This window comes from Phaenicophaeus curvirostris, chromosome Z, assembly GCF_032191515.1.
Source record: "Phaenicophaeus curvirostris isolate KB17595 chromosome Z, BPBGC_Pcur_1.0, whole genome shotgun sequence".
NCBI lineage: Eukaryota > Metazoa > Chordata > Aves > Cuculiformes > Cuculidae > Phaenicophaeus > Phaenicophaeus curvirostris.
In genome coordinates, this window is record NC_091431.1 from 71,282,130 (window position 1) to 71,302,672 (window position 20,543).

General features: G+C 38.1%; 1 protein-coding gene across 2 annotated transcripts in view; it reads right to left on the reverse strand.

Moving 5' to 3' along the window:
• RIT2 (Ras like without CAAX 2) overlaps nucleotides 1-20,543 on the reverse strand; it is a 200,854-nt gene that overhangs the window by 109,254 nt on the left and 71,057 nt on the right. For both annotated transcript variants that reach the window (XM_069880210.1, XM_069880208.1), the window contains one exon: nucleotides 6,903-6,976. In XM_069880210.1, the coding sequence (XP_069736311.1) occupies nucleotides 6,903-6,976 (74 nt within the window). The remainder of the gene's footprint in view (nucleotides 1-6,902; nucleotides 6,977-20,543) is intronic.

A 20,543-nucleotide genomic window follows, 5' to 3' on the forward strand; every position in this document is an offset into this window, starting at 1 on the left:
AGCGAGGGGCAGGAAATCAGTATCACTAGACTCAATAAACCGTGATGTTCATCCTAAATTCCTGATCCTTGCAGCATGTTATTGCACCTGTCTGTCAGAAAGATAAATGCAGATCTAGAAATACAAACTGATACATCCCTTATTGCACCATGATTCATTCATTGACAGGGACGAGAAATGAAGTTGGGAATCTTAGCTGCTAGTCACCTGTGCTTATTTAGCTCTATTTTTTATTTTTTTAACAGTAGATGACTCAATCTTTTCCCAAGAAAACCCAAGAATATTTTGCCCATAATCTGAAGTAAATTGTGGTCAGGCCTGCAATTTCATCTGCGATTTACTGGAACTGTTTTTTTCACTCAATATCTGTGCCAAATCAACGTTTCTTCAAAATCTGCCTATTCCCAAATAAAATGACTTGGTCTTGGGAGAGAGTTTAGCTTTCCCTAGAAAGTTAAAAAAAGTTTGTCTTGAGAGTCCGCCAAATTTTCCATGCTATGATTTCATTTTTAAGGGTCTCACCATCAGGCTGTGAAACAAAAACATACAAAGAAAATAAAATTAATGTTCTTCACCTAATATGCTCTGTTCAGGATTGCTACTTAGTTCACTACCACCATGCCTTAGAAGTAAAATGAATTTCATTTACTCACTGCAGTACCCAGAAGAAAGTGTTCTAAAATTATTTTCTCCTTAAAAGAACATACTGTAAAGGCTCATTAAAATATAATTACTGCCAAAAAGGCATTTTACATTTCTTTGAGATAAGCTGCAGCAGTGTAGTTTCAAATTCGACTTCCATTGATTCAGGATTAGAGCAGCATGTTTAGATAATAAGCAGAAGGATCTCAGATAACAGTCTGAATGAGTCATTGGACTATAACGTTTAGTCTGAGAAAGTGTGTTTATCTGAAGGGCTCTTGGGACTAATATGGTTTCTCTTCAAAGCCTGAAGCAGGGGGCAAAAATTGTAGTCCTGGAGGCTGGCAAGATAAACATGTTTTGTGATTTGCTAGCAATTTGAGAGATGGATTTCACTACAGAGTGCACTGTTGTTGTCAGGTTGAAAAGTGTCTACCTGGAAATGAATTCATGTGCACACTGCTGCAGACAAAGGGAAATCTCTCTGAAATGGCATGCAATCACATTTTAAGGCCAGTTTTTCAAGTCAGTGATTCACACCTGGGAAATACGTTGATGCACTAGGTTTATCATAAAAAGCTAACATTTTAACCAGCAAAAATTGGTGCAATAATCTTGAAAGTCACTGTCTCATTGACAGGTACAGAAATCCATTTTCCTGCATATTTGTCTGCTTTGTCACTGAAAACAAGTTTTTCTAGCCAATGTAGGGTCATCTCAGATTGTTTTGGGATGAAGGGAGTGCTGCCTGATGGTCTTTTAACATTCAGCTTGAGATCTAAACAGGGAGGATGGGTAACGTGTCTCCCAGAGTAAAGCTGTGGCAAGAATAAAAGCTCCTGTGTCAGTCAATAGTTTATAAATACAACAGGAGAGATAACTGCTGTGTATGCTCCAAGGGGGATATTGAAACTAGGCTCCTGAAGTAAAAACATATTTTTAAGTTAGAAGAGAGAGTGAGAAAGTGTAAATGAGTGAACAGAAGGTTTCTGTAACTCCGTGTGGAGGGTTTTCATGCATGGTTAGAGAAGCTGGGGGTTGTCAGTCTCTGAGAATAATTGAGAAGGGAACCGAGCACAGAATAAAGGACTTCAGGTCTCAATATCATCTTCATTTGCGCTCACAAGTTTCATGGAAGCCGAAGACTTTACACCAGTTTAAATCAAATAATAGTAAAAGCCAATGAGGTTTGTGACACGCTGGATAATCACAGAATCACTAAATTGGAAAAGACCTCCAGGATCATTGAGTCCAACTGTCCCTATCTGCCAATAAAGCATGCCCCTGACCACCTTGTCCACTCGTCTTTTAAACACCTCCAGGCATGGTGACTCAGCCACCTCCTTGGGCAGACTCTGCCAGTTCCCTATAACCTTTTCTGTGAATTTTTTTTCTGGTGTCCAGCCTGAACCTCCTCTGGTGGAGCTTGAGGTCATTTCCTCTTGTCCTGTCCCCTGTCACTTGGGAGAAGAGGCCAGCTCCCTCCTCTCCACAACCTCCTTTCAGGTAGTTATAGAGAGCAATAAGGTCCCTCCTCAGCCTCCTCTTCTCCAGGCTAAACACCCCCAACTCTCTCAGCTGTTCCTCATAAGGCCTGTTCTCCAGCCCCTTCACCAGCTTTGTTGCTCTTCTCTGGGCTCGCTCCAGAGCCTCAACATCCTTCTTGTGGTGAGGGGCCCAGAACTGAACACAGGATTCGAGGAGCGGTCTCACCAGTGCTGAGTCCCGAGAGAGAAGAACCTCCCTGGACCTGCTGGACATACTGCTTCTGATATAAGCCAAGATGCTTTTGGTCTTCTTGGCCACCTGGGCATATGTGAGGACCAAGGCTTATGAACACAAGGCTATTCCAATCTGTCTATAGAGGGCCTCATCTGCTTGGTTTTAATGGTCAGGTGGCCTGTAGCAGACTCCCACCATGATGTCACCTTTCCTTCCCCTTCCTTTATTCCTAACCCACAAGCTCTTCATCAGCTCCTCATCTGTCCCCAGGTAGAGGTCTATGCACTCCATCTGGACACAGCGTGTTCCACATCTACCCTGCTTGCCCTTCTTAGAGAGCTTATATCCTTCAATTCTGACACTCCAGTCATAGCAACCATCTCAACATATCTCTGTGATGTCAATAAGACCATAGCCCTGCAGGAGTGTACACACCTCTAACTCTTGTTTACTCTCCATGCTACAGGCATCTGCATAGAGGCATTTAAACTGGGCCCCCAAAGAGGCTGACTTACTGGCTTGAGTGATGGAATTCCTTTGTTCTGCTCTTCAAGTGCTTTTCTGTTGACCTGTGCTCATTTTCCTGGTTCTGGGCATCTATTACCAACACTGGCACTGAACAGTTAGGAGTAGGATAGATTGAGGCTCCCATCTGATGGGAACTTAACTTCCCTGGGAAGTTCAAGCTATCTTTATGCATAATAGTTGGTATTTGCAGGTTTCCATTAAGGTGGTTGGGGTTTTTTTGTTGGTTTTTTTTTTGTTCACTCCACATGCAAAATTGCAGCTAGCCCAGAAGGTTAAAAGGTAGCTAAAAAAAAATTTCTCCTAAAGCTCAATCTCACATTTGGTCTCTGTTTTAATTTGTTTTTCAGTTTCATTTTAATTGAAATATAGATGTAAAAAACCCCAAAACTTTTAGTTTAAGAAGAGAACTTCTAATTAAAGAGCCAAAGGCATCACTGATAACTTCTAGCAGCAAATAGGCTGCTAGAATACACGTCTTCTAGATGCAGCGGTGGCATTGAAAAAGAAAACCAACGTCAATTTTTGTTCATTTCCTTCTAACTGCACCTTACTTTTTCAAGTTCTATAGCAGGAGCTGTTATGACAACGTGCAACAAGCAACAGCAGCAGAAATACATGCTATTGAAACTCTCTGAGGTAAATGTAACCTTATTGTGTCTGAATTTGATTGTGGTGAGCAAAGACAAGCTACCCTGCTGGCAGCTGCAGCAGTTGATGAAAAGCAGGGTTGGTGAGTTCAGTGAAGCATAACTACTTACACTGGCCCTACATACATTAACAATGTACTTTTTCCTGTATCTTCACTACAATAGTTATACTGGAAGAGAACAACAGGAAAACTGGCAAGATGAACAATATACATCCAGATTTCAAAGAATTCCAGTCTGCTTCCAAAGAGAAGCAATCTGTCATATTTAGAGGTGTCTATGTGTATGCACAAGATGAGGAAGACCAGTAACTAGAGGAGCAATACTAACAGGTTCCCCATGTTTCTGGTTTTCACTTTGTTTGAACGTTTCTTAACTTCAAAAAGTTAAGAACTTGAATTGTATTTCTGAAGTAATATCTTTGGTTTTGGTGCTCCAAACTGTATCTGTCAGCTATGACAGCTATGAAATCAGATATGGATTTTTAACTCTGAACTTGACATGAAAGAATATTAATTATTAATGCATCACAATAGTTGGTCAGTGTTGAAGTGTACTGCATAGGTACAGAAAAGAAAGAAGAAACATCTTTAGTGAAACATACTCTCTAGAACAAAATACGTTAATTTCAGTCATTCTTATTATTTACTTCTTGTGCTTCCCAAAGAGGGAAGAATTACAATTTTAGCTCCTTGATCTTCTGAAGTGATTAAAGTCATAATTCAAAGTTGATGGTGAAGTATTTATGACTGTGAGGACACTAAGAGGGAAATGAGATTTCCACTACATGATTTAGAAGCTGTAACACCTTCTCTGCATTAACTTGAAACACAAAGTTGTGCCATCAGAGCACATCACCACCAGCACAACAGGGTGCTTTGGATTTTTATCTTCAGCCACTAAAGCAACAGAAGAATTTCAGTCTGAACTTTGGTGAGAGTAACATTTAGCCCTCTGTGAGAAAAGAGGCATTTTCAGCCATTCAATTCAATAGGAGTTGTATTAGGTCTTGATTTATTCTGGATCTGTGTACTGCAGATGGAGAGGCAACAAATTCAAAGACATCTGCAAAACCAAGCAGCTAGATACAGGATACGTAGAGAGGACATTTTCTGAAAAGTTGGAGCCTAGAAAAGTAGGAATAGCTTCCTTGCATAGATATATTGAGACAAATTTCAGTGACAGTTTCCCCTGTAAGAACAGGGAAATTTAAAGAGGAGATTTTTCTCTACTATCATTCTCATCAGCTTTCACTGTTTGCATTATTTTGATATCTTTTCTTACTTTACAACTTTCAATTCTGCAAAAAGTCATCATATTGACAATAAATCCCTTGCCTCATTAAAACAAGATTTTGTTCTGGTTTTTAATATGATAAAAAATAAAATACTATGTAGAAATAGTACAGTTGACAGGGTATTATTCTAAAAATCAAAAGCGACTGAAAAAAATATGGATGGTTTAAGTTGGAAAATATAATGTTTACAGGTACTTCAAAGATTGTTGCACAGGGATATATTTTCCCTTTTCCCGAATCTAAAAAAAAAGAAAATATAAAGGGATTCTTTCATTTTAAAATGAGCCGACAGAAAATGAAATACCAGTGAAAGAAAAAGTAGAAGATTTGATTTTGGTGGGAGATTAGGAGGAGAAGGAAACTGTCAGTATCTGATTGTATATTTTTTTTTACCAACAACACAAAATTGTCTGTCTAAGAACAAAAACAAATGGAAAGAGAATCCAAGTAAAAGTAATTATTTCTCTTGGCTTTTACACCATATTACTCCCAGCTCAAAATAAAAGTGCATTATCCATTTTTGTGTCATTAATCATGCATTCTTTGCTTTGATTATAAGCTCCTTTATTTCCCTAGAGTAATATTTGCATTAGTGATGCAAACTTAGCATCAGGTGGCACATCTTTTCTGCACGTCTGTAAGCAGAACCATGCAAGAAGGTCTGTACATGCTGTATCCTCTTCTATAGTTTACAGAGTTTAACTCCTGCATTTTCTAAGAGTTTCCACAGGAAATTAGGAACACATCTGTGACATAAATCCTACATAGACTAAGCAAAGATGTTGCTTCCTCTCCTCCAACAGAATTAGAGATATTTCAGACATACAGAGTAGCAACTATGATACACTTTCCCCCAGCCAAATCATTGTTAAATCTATTCTAGAACTGTTATGCATAAGAAACTTCTTGGGTCTGATACAATAATAAATTCTAGGTAAATTAAATTCACAGCTTTGGAGATATCCCTTGAAATTCAGCTCAAATTTTCTGGAGAATCAAACACTCTCACAGGAGACTCAGCAGTAAATCACTGGTTAACTGCTGATTCTGCATAATTTTTGGGTTAAGGAAGAATAATTCAGGTCATATTTGATTCTTTAAACAGGGTTGAGTTCACTTTGAAATTGGCCTATATTTCATTCACATGTAAAATTCACACCACAATCCCCTGAAACAGCATCCATTTTATATAACTTGTTGTCTTTCTAATTTTCTGATTCCTGGCAGCAGACTGCATTTCCTGCCATTTGCAGTGCCCAGCTGAGGTGTATTATAAGTTTGGGAAGCTGAGATCAAGATTTCCAGGATCATACATCCTAAATAATTTTTGTTTGTTTGCTTTAAGGATCTGCTGTCCGTGTTGGCTGACTCTTTGCTATACAAGATATACATACAGCATGGAAACTCAGGAAATTATTGGAGTCTTCAAACTGAAGCTGACACATACCTCAGAAAAGATCAACCAGCCACAACATTCTTGTTAAACAGCAAAAACATTTTTGAGATGGAAAGGGGAGGAACTTCTATTTAACTCCTTTAATCTTACTGCATGTGGAATGAATTCCCTGACTAATGCCCACACCTGCAGTAAGTAACACTGTTTTAATTTTTTGGCATTAAGATCTTTTCCTTATGAATGAGCATTTGAAGTGTAAATATAACGTGAGGAGGAGTAGAATGGTAACAAAGTACTTGATCAACAAGTAGACCAGAAGTTTCCCATAATATGTACAAAAGTGAGAGAGAGAAACACTTGACAAACCAGTGACAGCATTTATTTATTCCATGATTGTAAGAGATGTTTCTGCATACAACAGAAAAGAAGTAAACAGTTTTTTGTCTTCTACTTGATGAAATTTGCCCTTCTGGTTATCTTTTGAAGTTATGCTCTCCCACTGAAGCACTCCTTTAATCTTCTCGTTTGTTAATTCCTCAATGTTATTCTGCTACTGCTCCCTATATATTTGTATAGGAATTTTGTTTCTAACTCTGTGACCCATGTATCTGAGGTTAAAAATCTTTGGGTTTATTTCTGATTGAATGGTTCACATTGGGAAATTACTCACCTGTCCAGCAGTGTCTAGAATGTCCAAATAGGCTGGTTCATCATCAATTCGGACTTGAGTTTTATAGGCATCCTCTGAAAAACACAGTGCAGTATGGCTAAGCATAGAAGTGGCTTGGAGAATGGAAAATGAAATTATTTTGCTAGCTTGAAGTAGGTTTTTCAAAAGCCCTCTGGTCTGACTTAACTTTGCTTTCTTTTGAGTCAAAAAGATGCTTTTTGAAATCCTACCATCAATGCGAAGTATTAGCAGGGAGTCATCTAGTCTTTCCTGTTACACTACTGCAAAATATCAAAGAAATAGATTTGCCTCCCTTTAAAAGGATAGCACAGACCACAGGTAGTGTTTAAGTCAGAAAGTTTCAGAAATGTTGTGTTGGTGCTGTGCGGCAGGATGTTTTTTACTTACCACAATTGTACTTCCACAGAGCTTTTCCAGCAAATACTTTAAAGATAAAAGTTTAAGTCTAAGTTACTGGGAAAGTCTTTTTGTAGCTAAAGGAGGTTTCTAGCTCTAATAGATCGGATCACTTAATTAGAGCTCTGTATATCTCTGAACAGGATGCAATTGAATTTTCAAAAATAAGTTCTGTAATCAATGTCCTCACACTTATCACAGCTGGGAGTCGAGGAGGAAAAAAGTGTGTTTGGTAGTTGATTCCCCTATTTCATGATTTTGTCAACTTAAATCCAGGAGGAGAAAAAACAAAAAATGTGAACTAATATTTGCGTATGTGGTTTTCCTCACATTTCTGCTTCATTCCTCACATTTCCACTTCATTCCTCACAACATTTGTACTTTCTTCATAAGGTTAAACAGACCTTACATACCAGACCATGTTTATACTTCAAATAGCCTTGGAAATTATCCATGTTGTTTAATTAAACAATAATGCATAGCAGTCTGAATGGCTCTTTGTGACTGGTGTTATGCTTTGGCTGTGCACTGAGGTGTGAAGACAAGACAAGTGCATTTAATGCTTCTGAGAAGCGTTGTTAATCATCATGAGCATATGGCTAGCCCCATAAAAAGACTCAGACCTGTAAGCTTTGGCTGCCAGAGACCCTCAGGACTAGGCTTTCAATATTTATTGAGTTAATATTGTGATTATAATACAGGATTGTATATGAGGTAGCTGGAATTCTCAGAACATTAGAGTTTGTGGTCTTTTATATATTTTGCATCATATGATGTGAGATAAAAGCATGCAAAATCTTCTTTCTGCATACACAAAGGAAACACTAAAACATTGCGGTATGAAGGATTCTGAATGGCCTTAACTTGTGTCACTCCTGTGCAGTCAGTAGTAAGCCACCTTTAATGACATAATTACATACAGTAATTTCCTTTATTCTCTTGCTTCTTTCAGATCTCAGTTCAGCAAATGACTTAGGCATATGCCTTGTTTTAAACAAATATCTAATCCCATTGATACCAGGATGACCCAGAGGCTTATTTAATTCTATGACGCATTGCCTTGCTGAGAAAGCCAGAGCACTCCAATCAGTATACATTTCAGTCAAAAGATCTTTTTCTAGGTATTGTTGAATAAGAGACTCTGTTGCAAAGAAGGACTATACAGAGTCACAACAATGATATGTGAGATAGAATTGTTTTATATTTATCTTTCTTTCTTAGCTAAAAATAAAACCCCAAAATATAAAAATATGTAAGATCAACTATATTATTTTGTTTATAGGAATTCTAATAATACAATCAACTACTAATTTATTTCTGTTTAGGTTGATGCCCATTTGCATAACATTAAAGTGTACATAATTAACATTTGCCTTGTAAAAATTCACCTTTCACTCTTGGCTCTGAATCTGGATGCTCTAAAGCCAATACTTCATGGTCCTATTTCTCTCTTTGCTTAGACGAATGTGAGCTTTAATGCACTAGCTTTAAAATAGTTAATGTAGAGAGACATTTGCATTCAACTTTGATAAAAATGAATTTGGAACCTAGATAAGTCCTATCTTATTTGCTAAGGAAATGAATTAGGAGCGTAGAGTCAGTTATGACTAGAAGACCTTCTGGCTTCTGAATATAAGTCATAACTTTCAGTGAGTAAATGTAAGATATCTGTGTCTAATACCCTGCTGAGATACTTCAAGTGTACCCTTATACCATGCCACTGCATTCAGTAAAGCTTCAGCTGTTAAAATCTGTAACAAGGACACATGTATCACTCTCTTCCTTTGCAAAATAACACCAGACATTTTAATCCACTGTGTTATTTTCACTTACTTTCTTTTCTCAAATGGCTGACCTTAAAATATTTCACTAAGATGTGCTAGAATCACTACCTTGTTTTCATTCTTAATATATAGTGACGTCTTCTGTTTGTAGTAGAGAAACACATTCTGTTAAGAATTGCCCAAGCACATGAATCAAAATGGTTTTCTAGGCAATTATATTTGGAAGATGTATTTTACTTGTAGGATTTGCTTTTGCCCCAAGAAATGTAGAGATGAAATAGTAATGAGTTATTATTTTCCTTCATAATATTACCTTTGCATATGTGCAAAAAGCAGGACAGTACAAACAATTTAGAAAAGTTTCAAAAAATTCTAAATTGGGATGTGACAAGAAAGGATATCCTCAACATGGTTTTGAATGGAAAATAGATTGGAGATTTAATGTCTACTTTTCTTATGGCACTTACTTAAAAGGAGTTATTCAGTCTCATATTTATCTGGGGAAATGCTATCTTGAGTAGACATCCTCATACCAGAAATCAGATTGTAGCACCCACTTATGACATATCAGCTTCTTAATGCTCGAACACACTACCCTTTTGAGGGGCCCTACCTTTACATTTACCTTATGTATTCATTGATCTCCTTCCTGGACTACTAAGACAATGAATTTTTCCAGTGCAGAAGGCAGAAATAAAATGCCTAAATTGAAAACCCTATTTCCCACCTCACGTCATATGGACCAAGAGGACAAGCTAAGTGTGGAAGGGCAGTATTATTTATTTATGGTCTACAATTAATACCTTTAAACACAGATTTCATCTCAGAAAGTAATGGAAAGGAAGTTGTATGAGACATTACATAGACAAATATCTTCGTTTTGCTCAGTAACATACTATGGGGCATAAGCCTTAAGCTGGAAAGAAACAACCTCCTAGAGATCAAGAGCTGGTTACGTATGTATGTCAGACCCACATAACATTTATTATTATTATTATTAACTATACTGTTAAACAGAAACCCTAGAGTCTTTGCCTGCTTCCCAAAGGTTTCAAAAGGGACCTCTATAAAGCTAGTAAATATAATCCATGAAACATTGTGTAAATTATTGTCATATTAATGGAACAGAAACCTGAACTGTGAGAGGAATGTTCTGTTCGTGTGTGGACAGAAAGTGAAGATGTTCCACTGAAGCAATAAGTCTAAACTCTAGCTACCATTTACGTCAAGCATTAAGATATAAGAATAGTAATCAGACATCATACAATAATTATATCTCTTACATTAAATTCACTGTTAGTCTTTTTCTGTGAAGATAATTGCAAAGTACTAGCTTTTGATTCAGGTAAAATGCAGTAGAAAAATAGATGATTTTAAGAAATTATAGTGGATGAAGTTTACTGATACTGCTGTGAGATATAAACATGATTCAAACACAGACTGTAAGAATGAGTGGGCTTTATGTATCAAAGAGAAAAAAAAAATAAATGAGAGCTCCTGTGTCCTTACAAACTGTATAGTACATGAAAGTATGAATATATGAACTGGATAGTTAAAGCATCTGGTAAAACTTAATTTATGAAGAGAACTATTTTCTTTTTTTCCGTATAGAATATGTGTTACTTTAAGAATTTATTACCTATAAACATTGAAAATAAAAATAAAGATAAATAAAAATTTCCGCTTAAAAATCATATTACTTATCTTGAATTATTGCTGGCTGTTTAATGTTTTCCAAGGTGGGAAAAACCCAAATAGAGCTCCAAATCTGTTCTGAATGGCATCTATACTTTTTATTATTAATTAATCCCTCCTTTACTGAATAGCTCATTTACATCAAGAAAAAATGGTTTCCCAAAATGGAATTTTTAACTTTTTCTTAATTATTTCATTTTCCCTTGCAGTATTATGAAAGAAAAAAATAAATTCTTCTTTAAGCCTTTTGTTATGTGGCTTTTTCTTTTTTTTCTTGTAAAATAAATACATCCTCTTTTTCATCTTTCTTTTTTAGTAAGGCATCATTCTGGAGACAGAAGTACAATAATTAATGCAAGATTGTGTTGCAATCAGTTATCACAGCACTGGAAAGGCTAGATTCATAAAAAATATATCAAAGCACTTTTTCAGCTATGAGCAGGTAACTGCTTCATGACAAATAGATTTGGATGGTGTACAATTTGAAGGAGGGTTGGAAAGGGCTTTTCATGTGCATTACTGAGATGTTCCTGTCTCTGAAATATAGGTCACCTGCTTCTTTCTTCTATTTGTTGATTCTGCTTATATTTTTACAAAATCATTATTCTGTCATCTTCTCTGTCTTATATACTATAAATTGCAGATAAAATCAATCAGATTCTCATATGCATAGCTGAGCCAAAATGTGTTTTATTTTGTTATAGAGGTGCCAAACCAGCAGAAGGTAGTCCAAACTCAGTCAGCCACATCTGGAGTTCTGTTTCTCGTTCTCCCTGTGTGCCAAAACTACAGAAGAAATCCCAGCTATTGATAGTGCCAGAGATACTCTTGAAGGTAGGGTGATCATGAGTGTTTGGCTGGATGAGTGTTTTTTCTATTTAGAACAATGACTTTTTAAATAAAAAGAAAGTGTGTGAATAGCAACTTAAACCACTGTATCAACTACTACACATAAACTCTTTTTATCTGAAATAGAAATATGCACGTCATAGGAATTGCCCACCAAAATACATTGGTCTTACAATTTCCTTTATCATACAATTATTTTCCTGAAGTATGCATGGCTTATAATTTGGGTGAGCATTCCTATCAGCATTTTGCAGACAAGAACACCAAGTCACAGAGGCTGCTTTCCTATAAGCTATATGCACACATGATAAGAAATGAATGGCTTAGAACAGCAGTACTGACAGATTTGATTGCCTTGTATTCTGTAAATACTCATGTAGATAGCAGTATTCTTTAAAATAAGGCAAGAAGAAAAATTGGTATAAGACTTGTAGCTAGGGTACTTAAATATCCCATTTACAATTCTGCCTAGTGTTACAAAATTCTATGGTACACCAGCAATTAAGAATAATTCAGATTACTCTTTTAGTGACGCCACTTTTTATTTCTCAGCATTGAACTACATTTGCCATTATGCTGTCACTTGTTTAGCTTTGTGAGGTCTTTGTCAGATCTTTCAGGTTTTTTTCAGTTTTGTGTTAACAGAAGTTGCCTGCCCCCACCTATACATATATACCTACGTGATGGTAACAGATGACATTGTGCAAGACAAAAGAATTTTGTTTAATGGTTTACCAATCAAAGAAAAACTGTCTGCTGCCTTTCCAAATACACAGGTAGAAACTCTTTCCTCAGTAGCCACACACTATGAACATATCTCCTGTTTCTAAGAAAGAGAAACAGCTGAGTAATGCAGCATTTAATGCAGATAGTACCTCTCTGCTATTCTTATTCTCACATAAGGACTATAGTGTAGGCCTCAAAAAAATTAAAATAATCTCAGAAAAAAAGCCAAAGCATTAAGCAGTTAAGTTCTTATTGTAAAAAGAATTCATACATTTATTCATTATATATTCAGTTGCATGGTGAGAAACACGGCACTTTCTATGTTTCAATTCTCATTTTAGCATTCAAATTACCATAAACAAATTTTCAGATAAGATATTAAACCAAGGTCTTGGCCACATATGTCCTCAGAAAATATTCTGTAATGTTGTTTTCAAATGGTCTTGCTAAATTCATATGCATATTACTGTTGTACCTTCCAACTTTCCTTATTAATTTCAAATGAAGATGCAATCACTCATTTCCTTTATTTATTCTTTGTTCAGCATAGTGACTTGCTTTTAACTAAAGTCTAGTTTAGAGTTCCTGTATCTTCAGGGGCACATAAAAACAAATCCTTGACTCTTCATAAAATGATTTGTGATTTCAAGTAGTAAAGATGCAAATAGAAACACAATAAGGTACTTGGGCTCTCTGAGTCTGAAAACAACAGAGCAGAACAATTCATAACTTTCAGTTAACTTTATCCTCCTGAAATAAGCAGTGTTAATATCTTCAGTGGAAAGCAGATGCATGATTAGATTATGCCTAAATCCTTAAATAAACCTTTGCACTTAATGCTGCTACCATCCATAAAAAGTGGTACCTCAATACCTGGAGGGGTACAGGGTCTAAATTATCTGTTGAGCATCCAGAATTATTGCAGTATAATAAAGATTTGAGTTTAGGTCGAGTACGTCTCATGCAGTCTGTTATTAGTGGTTTTTACCCAAGCCTTCTCCTTTGTCATACTCTCACTCCTTTAAATGAGTCTCCGGCTGCCATTGGCCGTACTCTCTCTGCATCTGGTTACAATAAAAATGTAAAAGCATCCTCAGCCAAATGGATGTTCTCTTTCATTCTCACCTCACTGCTAGTGCTCCTCTTTTAATACCATTATGTATCTGTCTTAAAACAGCTGCTTTCAAATTAAGTTTCTGTCTCTTGTTGGTCTGCCTAATGTTTTAGATCTGTGCTATGCAGGCCAAGACTGATAGCACACAGCTGCTGAAGAAGCCTGATTGATAGGGAAGTGAGATTGTGTAGGGAAAAAATCAGAAGGGCTAAGGCTCAGCTAGAAATTGGATTGGCCAAGTCAGTGAAAGATAACAAAAAATCTTTCTACAAATATATAAATAATAAAAGGCGGACTAGGGAGACCATACAGTCCCTATTGGACACAGAAGGGACAACAGTAACAGGGGATGAGGAAAAGGCTGAGGTACTTAATGCCTTCTTTGCCTCAGTCTTTAGTCGTAAGGAGGGTCGTTCCGCCTGTGTACAAACCCAGGAGCTAGAGGAGCATAATGAGGCTCCCATGATCCAAGAGGAGGTGGTCAGAGCCTTGCTAGCCCGACTGGACAGTCACAAGTCTATGGGGCCGGACGGGATTCACCCTAGGGTACTGAAGGAGCTGGCGGATGTGCTGGCCAAACCCCTTTCCATCATCTTCCAACAGTCCTGGAAGACTGGAGAAGTCCCACTGGACTGGAGGCTGGCTGATGTTGTGCCCATCTACAAAAAGGGCCGCAGGGAGGACCCAGGAAACTACAGGCCTGTCAGTCTGACCTCAGTGCCAGGGAAAGTCATGGAACAGGTGATCTTGAGTGCTATCATGAAGCACATGCAAGAGAACCGGGTGATCAGGCCCAGTCAGCATGGGTTCACAAAAGGCAGATCTTGCCAGACTAACCTGATCGCCTTCTATGACAAAGTGACCCGGCTACTGGATGAGGGAAAGGCTGTGGATGTGGTCTTCCTGGACTTCAGCAAAGCCTTTGACACAGTTTCTCACAGCGTTCTGCTTGAGAAACTGTCAGCCTCTGGGCTGGACAGGCGCACACTCTCCTGGGTGGAAAACTGGTTGGATGGCCGGGCCCAGAGAGTGGTGGGAAATGGTGTGAAATCCAGCTGGAGGCCAGTGACAAGTGGGGTTCCCCAGGGCTCAGTGCTGGGTCCAGCCCTGTTCAATGTCTTCATCAATGACCTGGATGAAGGCATCGAATGCACCCTTAGCAAGTTTGCGGACGACACTAAGCTGGGTGGAAGTGTCGATCTGCTGGAGGGTCGGGAGGCTCTGCAAAGGGATCTGAACAGGCTGGACCGCTGGGCAGAGTCCAATGGCATGAGGTTTAACAAGGCCAAATGCCGGGTCCTGCACTTGGGGCACAACAACCCTGTGCAGTGCTACAGACTAGGAGAAGTCTGTCTAGAAAGCTGCCTGGAGGAGAGGGACCTGGGGGTGTTGGTTGACAGCCGACTGAATATGAGCCAGCAGTGTGCCCAGGTGGCCAAGAAGGCCAATGGCATCTTGGCTTGGATCAGAAACGGCGTGACCAGCAGGTCCAGGGAGGTTATTCTCCCTCTGTACTCGGCACTGGTGAGACCGCTCCTCGAATCCTGTGTTCAGTTCTGGGCCCCTCACCACAAGAAGGATGTTGAGGCTCTGGAGAGAGTCCAGAGAAGAGCAACAAAGCTGGTGAAAGGGCTGGAGAACAGGCCTTATGAGGAGCGGCTGAGAGAGCTGGGGTTGTTTAGCCTGGAGAAGAGGAGGCTGAGGGGTGACCTCATTGCTCTCTACAACTACCTGAAAGGACGTTGTAGAGAGGAGGGTGCTGGCCTCTTCTCCCAAGTGACAGGGGACAGGACAAGAGGGAATGGCCTCAAGCTCCGACAGGGGAGGTTTAGGCTAGACGTTAGGAAAAAATTCTTTACAGAAAGGGTCATTGGGCACTGGAACAGGCTGCCCAGGGAGGTGGTTGAGTCACCTTCCCTGGAGGTGTTTAAGGCACGGGTGGACGAGGTGCTGAGGGATATGGTTTAGTGTTTGGTAGGAACGGTTGGACTCGGTGATCCGGTGGGTCTCTTCCAACCTGGTTATTCTGTGATTCTGTGATTCTGTGATTTTCACCTTTGGTTATTCCATGGTGACCTGAAATGCACTCAGTGCCTTCCAAATTGGGAAATGGTTTATCCATTTTATTCTGCCTTCTTTATTTTCTTTCTTCTATTTTTTTTTTTCAGTTGTACCTATAGATGTGTACAAACACTTCTTCAATGTTAGCAGTTTCATTATTGTGGTACCCTTTCTTTCATTACTGAAAATCAGAAGGGAAAGAAACTTAATCTCACTTAGCGTGTAGTAGGCATGAAAAAGCAGCATTTTCTGTGCTTTAAAAGGTTTTGTGTGAACAGAAATCTGACTGAATTGAACTTTGAGTCAATTAAATCTGGTTTGTCTTCTCCCTTTGGGTCCTCATTATCATGATGTTTACTAGCAAAACATTTGGAAAAGGAGATAATGGCCTGAGTGGATTTCAAGAAGAACCAAAATCAAGATTGATTTTGTTGCACAAAGTGTTGCACAGGAGAGATTATCATCTTCATATACTCATCAAGAAAGAGACAAAGCACAACGTACAATGAAAATTCAAAATAAGATATCTACTTTCCGACAAAGAAGGTAAAAAATGTAAGATCTCAGTGGCCAGCAAGGCAAACTTTTTGCTGCATTCACTGGTCATACAGCACCTTGCACACAGTCAGGTCTCTAAAATCAGGGCTCAAAGCTTTTATATACTGCAAATAATTAGAAGAGTATAAGTGAACATTATACCTTTAGTCTTCAGTTGTGGTAACAAATGGTCCACAAATATCAATCAAAGCTATACACTGTTTATAACAATACTGACTACAAGAAACACCTTCTCCTCTACTACTTGCCGTCTATACAGTGGATGCTTTGGGCTTAACTCTTGACTTGTGTGCATCATACTTCTTTTACATCAGTTCCAGCTCAATATTCTGATGCAGCAAGTAAACAGAATCTTCTACACCAACTACTGATATTTATTCATTCCCATGAGGTGTTTCATCATCGGGAGATTAGACATATTTCTGCAGTATCATGTGTTTGTGCATCAATAGGTATATACCAATGTATACAAACATAGACAGACATGTAAGACAGTATCTGAATGTGTAAGAAGATAGTATAAAAAATTAATCTATAGGCAGAGCACCTACAATGGGTAAAACTACTTACCTAATCCCTAAAACATTCAGGACAAGGAACTGATTGAAACTTAAACTAAAAAAGATACAATACAAATATCTTATGCTGTAGAACATAAACTATTTTTATAGTACTACTATATGTTAATATTGTGCTCTGAAAAAATTTATTTTCTAGTTGCTGATATACATTTTCCCTCCTAAAATGTAATTATTAAAAAAAGGAAAATGTTATGTTCAAAACGGACCATAAAAAACAGAACTATTGAGAATTCTGATCAAGTTCTAATTACAATATGTATAACCAAGACGAAGTCTAGAAAGCAAAGTGTTTCATTTCCTTATTTCTCGTAGACATATGGACAGAGAAGCTAATTACATTCTTATATAGTAAAATGTAGGATTCCCCTGGGTGTTGAACAGTCACCTCTCATGGGTATTGCCTTCTGTAGAGATGCCGAGATAAAACAGAGTTTTGGATAAAACACTGAAAAATCCTATCTCAAAAATTTGGCCCAGTGCAGTAACTATCATTCATGATGCAAATGTTGCTATCAGCAAAGCCACCATTTTTTTTTCATCTGCAATCATGCATCAGCATGACTAAATTTGCAGAATCAATTAGAAAGATTGTGACTTCCTGCCCAGAAAGCTCACTCTGCTTTTCCTCAGACCTTGTACTACAGTCATTCAAATAGGGTAAGTTTTACCTATAAACTGTCCCACTCATGTGAATAAGATTGTTGGAGTGAAAATATTTTTTCCCAGAAGCATCTCTTGAAAAGAAAATACTACTTCTTACACATGCTCGCATTTTTGCAAATAAGGCCTAAAGGTAACTCAGGCAAACCTTAGCTGTAGCACTTGCATTACTGGAGAACAGGCCTTATGAGGAGCGGCTGAGAGAGCTGGGAGTGTTTAGCCTGGAGAAGAGGAGGCTGAGGGTAGACCTCACTGCTCTCTACAACTACCTGAAAGGAGGTTGTGGAGAGGAGGGAGCTGGGCTCTTCTCCCAAGGGACAGGGGACAGGACAAGAGGGAATGGCCTCAAGCTCCGCCAGGTGAAATTTAGGCTGGACATTAGGAAAAAATTTTTAACAGAAAGGGTCATTGGGCACTGGAACAGGCTGCCCAGGGAGGTGGTTGAGTCACCTTCCCTGGAGGTGTTTAAAGGACGGGTGGATGAGGTTCTGAGGGGCATGGTTTAGTGTTTGATAGGAATGGTTGGACTCAGTGATCCGATGGGTCTTTTCCGACCCGGTGTTTCTATAATTCTATGATTCTGTTAGAAACCACTTACAATATAGATAATGCTACTAATATTTAATAAAGTCATATCATTGCTTCTGTTTCCAGAAAAATATCATTTACTTCAAAGTCGTACATGAACAAAGTGAATGAAGTAATTCTCCTTAATCAAAACTTGATAATTAACAGGAGTCCAGGTACCCTTTTCTTCAGGAATAAGAATAGCAGGTAGCAATTGCACTACTCTTTCAAGACCAGGATTGTGCTTTTGGGTGGGAGGATCTGATGGCCATGAATTCATTTGTTGTCATTTCAGGGGGAGTAATTAACAAGTTGACTATGTCTGTGTGGCTATTAACATGTTGCCTTAGATTTAGTGATGTGTAGATAGCTGCTGGCTTCCATGAAAGAAAGGTCAATGGAGACATTTGTCCTGTGATGAAGGCTTCTGAACTGATCATGATAAAGCATCACCTCTGGGAAACTGTATTATTAGTGTCTCTTCCACCTTCCAATAATTAAAGAAATATTTTTATAAAAAAAATTAATGAAATATTTTTACAAACCATCACATGCAGGGAATAGGCAAGCAAGTATTCCATGGGTGATCCTACTTACAGGCTGCAAGTCCCATTACAGCTCCCAGGTTCATGATTCCAATCATAGCTATCATCATTGTATGTGTGTTGTGATACCTATACGAGAACAACTGGGTTAGAACCACAAAATTATTTAAATGTTTACTCCAACTCCAGTCATCTAATTCCTGAGACCTTTGAATCTCCTCAGTTGCCACATAACATGACTTTCCATCTGGCTTTATCCCTAAAACCCTAGACTTTCTTTTTTTATTTATAGTATTTCACATTTGAGAACATTATTCACCTGACTAACTTGAGATGCAGATCTTAGGATGAGATATATCATACTCTAAAAATTCAGTACATTTATGTTATGAATTAGAAAACCCCACCCACATGTGAGTTCACTTTGTTTTGTAGTTCTGGATAAATATATAAGCTCTCCTGCCTTAACATCAGCAGCTACATGGATGTTTTGCTCAATCTTAAACCCAGTCCAGATCTATGGACTAGGAGCTAAGGAGTAATAACCATGGGTTGAATAAATGCAAGTGTGTACATGAGAAGTTACTAAAAGCCCTACAGTAGCTAAGAACATAAGAAGCAGCTGTTGTCCCAGTTTTCTGATAGGTCACTGTTTGGAGTATCACTGTAGGCTTCAAGGGAGGCCTGAATAGCTCAGCTCTGAGAAAAAGCTCTTCTGTTATAAGAAGCAGCACTCTTCAACTCCTTTTGTTATTTCAGTTTATTAGATTGATCAGTTAGGGACTTGGTGAACCAAAGAAGGAGAATTGTTAGACTGAGTCAAATAACAAACATCAGCTGCTGAGATAGAGGTCTTTGGCCTGTATGAAGCTGATATACAGAAAAATAAATAGCCTATTTTGTGTAGAATAGATGAAATAATTTTAAGCGATGATTTCTAATCTCGGATGATTTTTTGTAGATGCTGAATATGGTAGGTATCATTATAAAATAATTCTCATTGAATTGTTTTATTATTGTCGCTATTAGTTCTATTACTATTATTAAAAATATACCATAGAAATGTTTTGAATTGTCACTGTAATGAGAAAAGCCTTTCTTTCCCTTCCTAAGTTTCAATATGGTTAATAAGTGCTAAGCACAGCAGCCACAAGGCTGTACAGTTTTTGCTTATTTTCTTCCCTTTATTTTTAGCATATAAATAACTAAAATCAGAGATTTCTAGATCAGAAAAAATATGTGCTGTGGTTTGATCCTCCATTGACACTTTATTCAGTGGATCAGAGAAGATTTCCAAGGCAGGTACAGAATCACAGAATCACAGAATCACAGAATAACCAGGTTGGAAGAGACCCACCGGATCATCGAGTCCAACCGTTCCCATCAAACACCAAACCATATCCCTCAGCACCTCATCCACCCAACGTGGTGCGTCTGTTACTTGTAATGTAAAGAGAGTTAATTGAGAATAGGAAAATAATAAGTATGAACAATTTACAGATAAGAGATATTGGCGGTTTTCTGCATATGAACATATAGCGTAGGTCTTTTATTGTAACACAAAGGAGCAACAGTTTTCTCTCCTGTTGCAGCCATCATAGAGAGAGATCCATATTTTTGCACAGGTAATTATACCTACTGTCTTGCAGAACAGAGAACAGTTTAGGAAGGAATTTTGTCTCACAGGCTTGTGCCTGAGAGTAGCTCTGCATGAGCTGGTTTACTTAGTTTTTCACCTCTTGCCTGTCCCAGAAATAAAAGGATCTCTTCTTATTTTTTTGTGCCCACTTATGCTCCCATTTCCCCATAGGTAGTTTTACATCATAAATTTTGCCATATTTTCAGCATAGTGATTTGTTTTTACTAAAGCAATTGAACTCACTCATCTGGTAGAAAACTAGTCTGGTTTTGAGGGGTTTATTTTTTTCTCAGCCTGCAAAATTGTGCAATGAATGCCAGACAGCAAATAATACTGGGAGGAGGGCAGAGACAAGGGATGGGACTTCCACCTTTTCCATACAAATGGATTGTTAGATTTGACTCATCCCATATTACAAAACTACAATCTATTGTAGAGCCTCCAA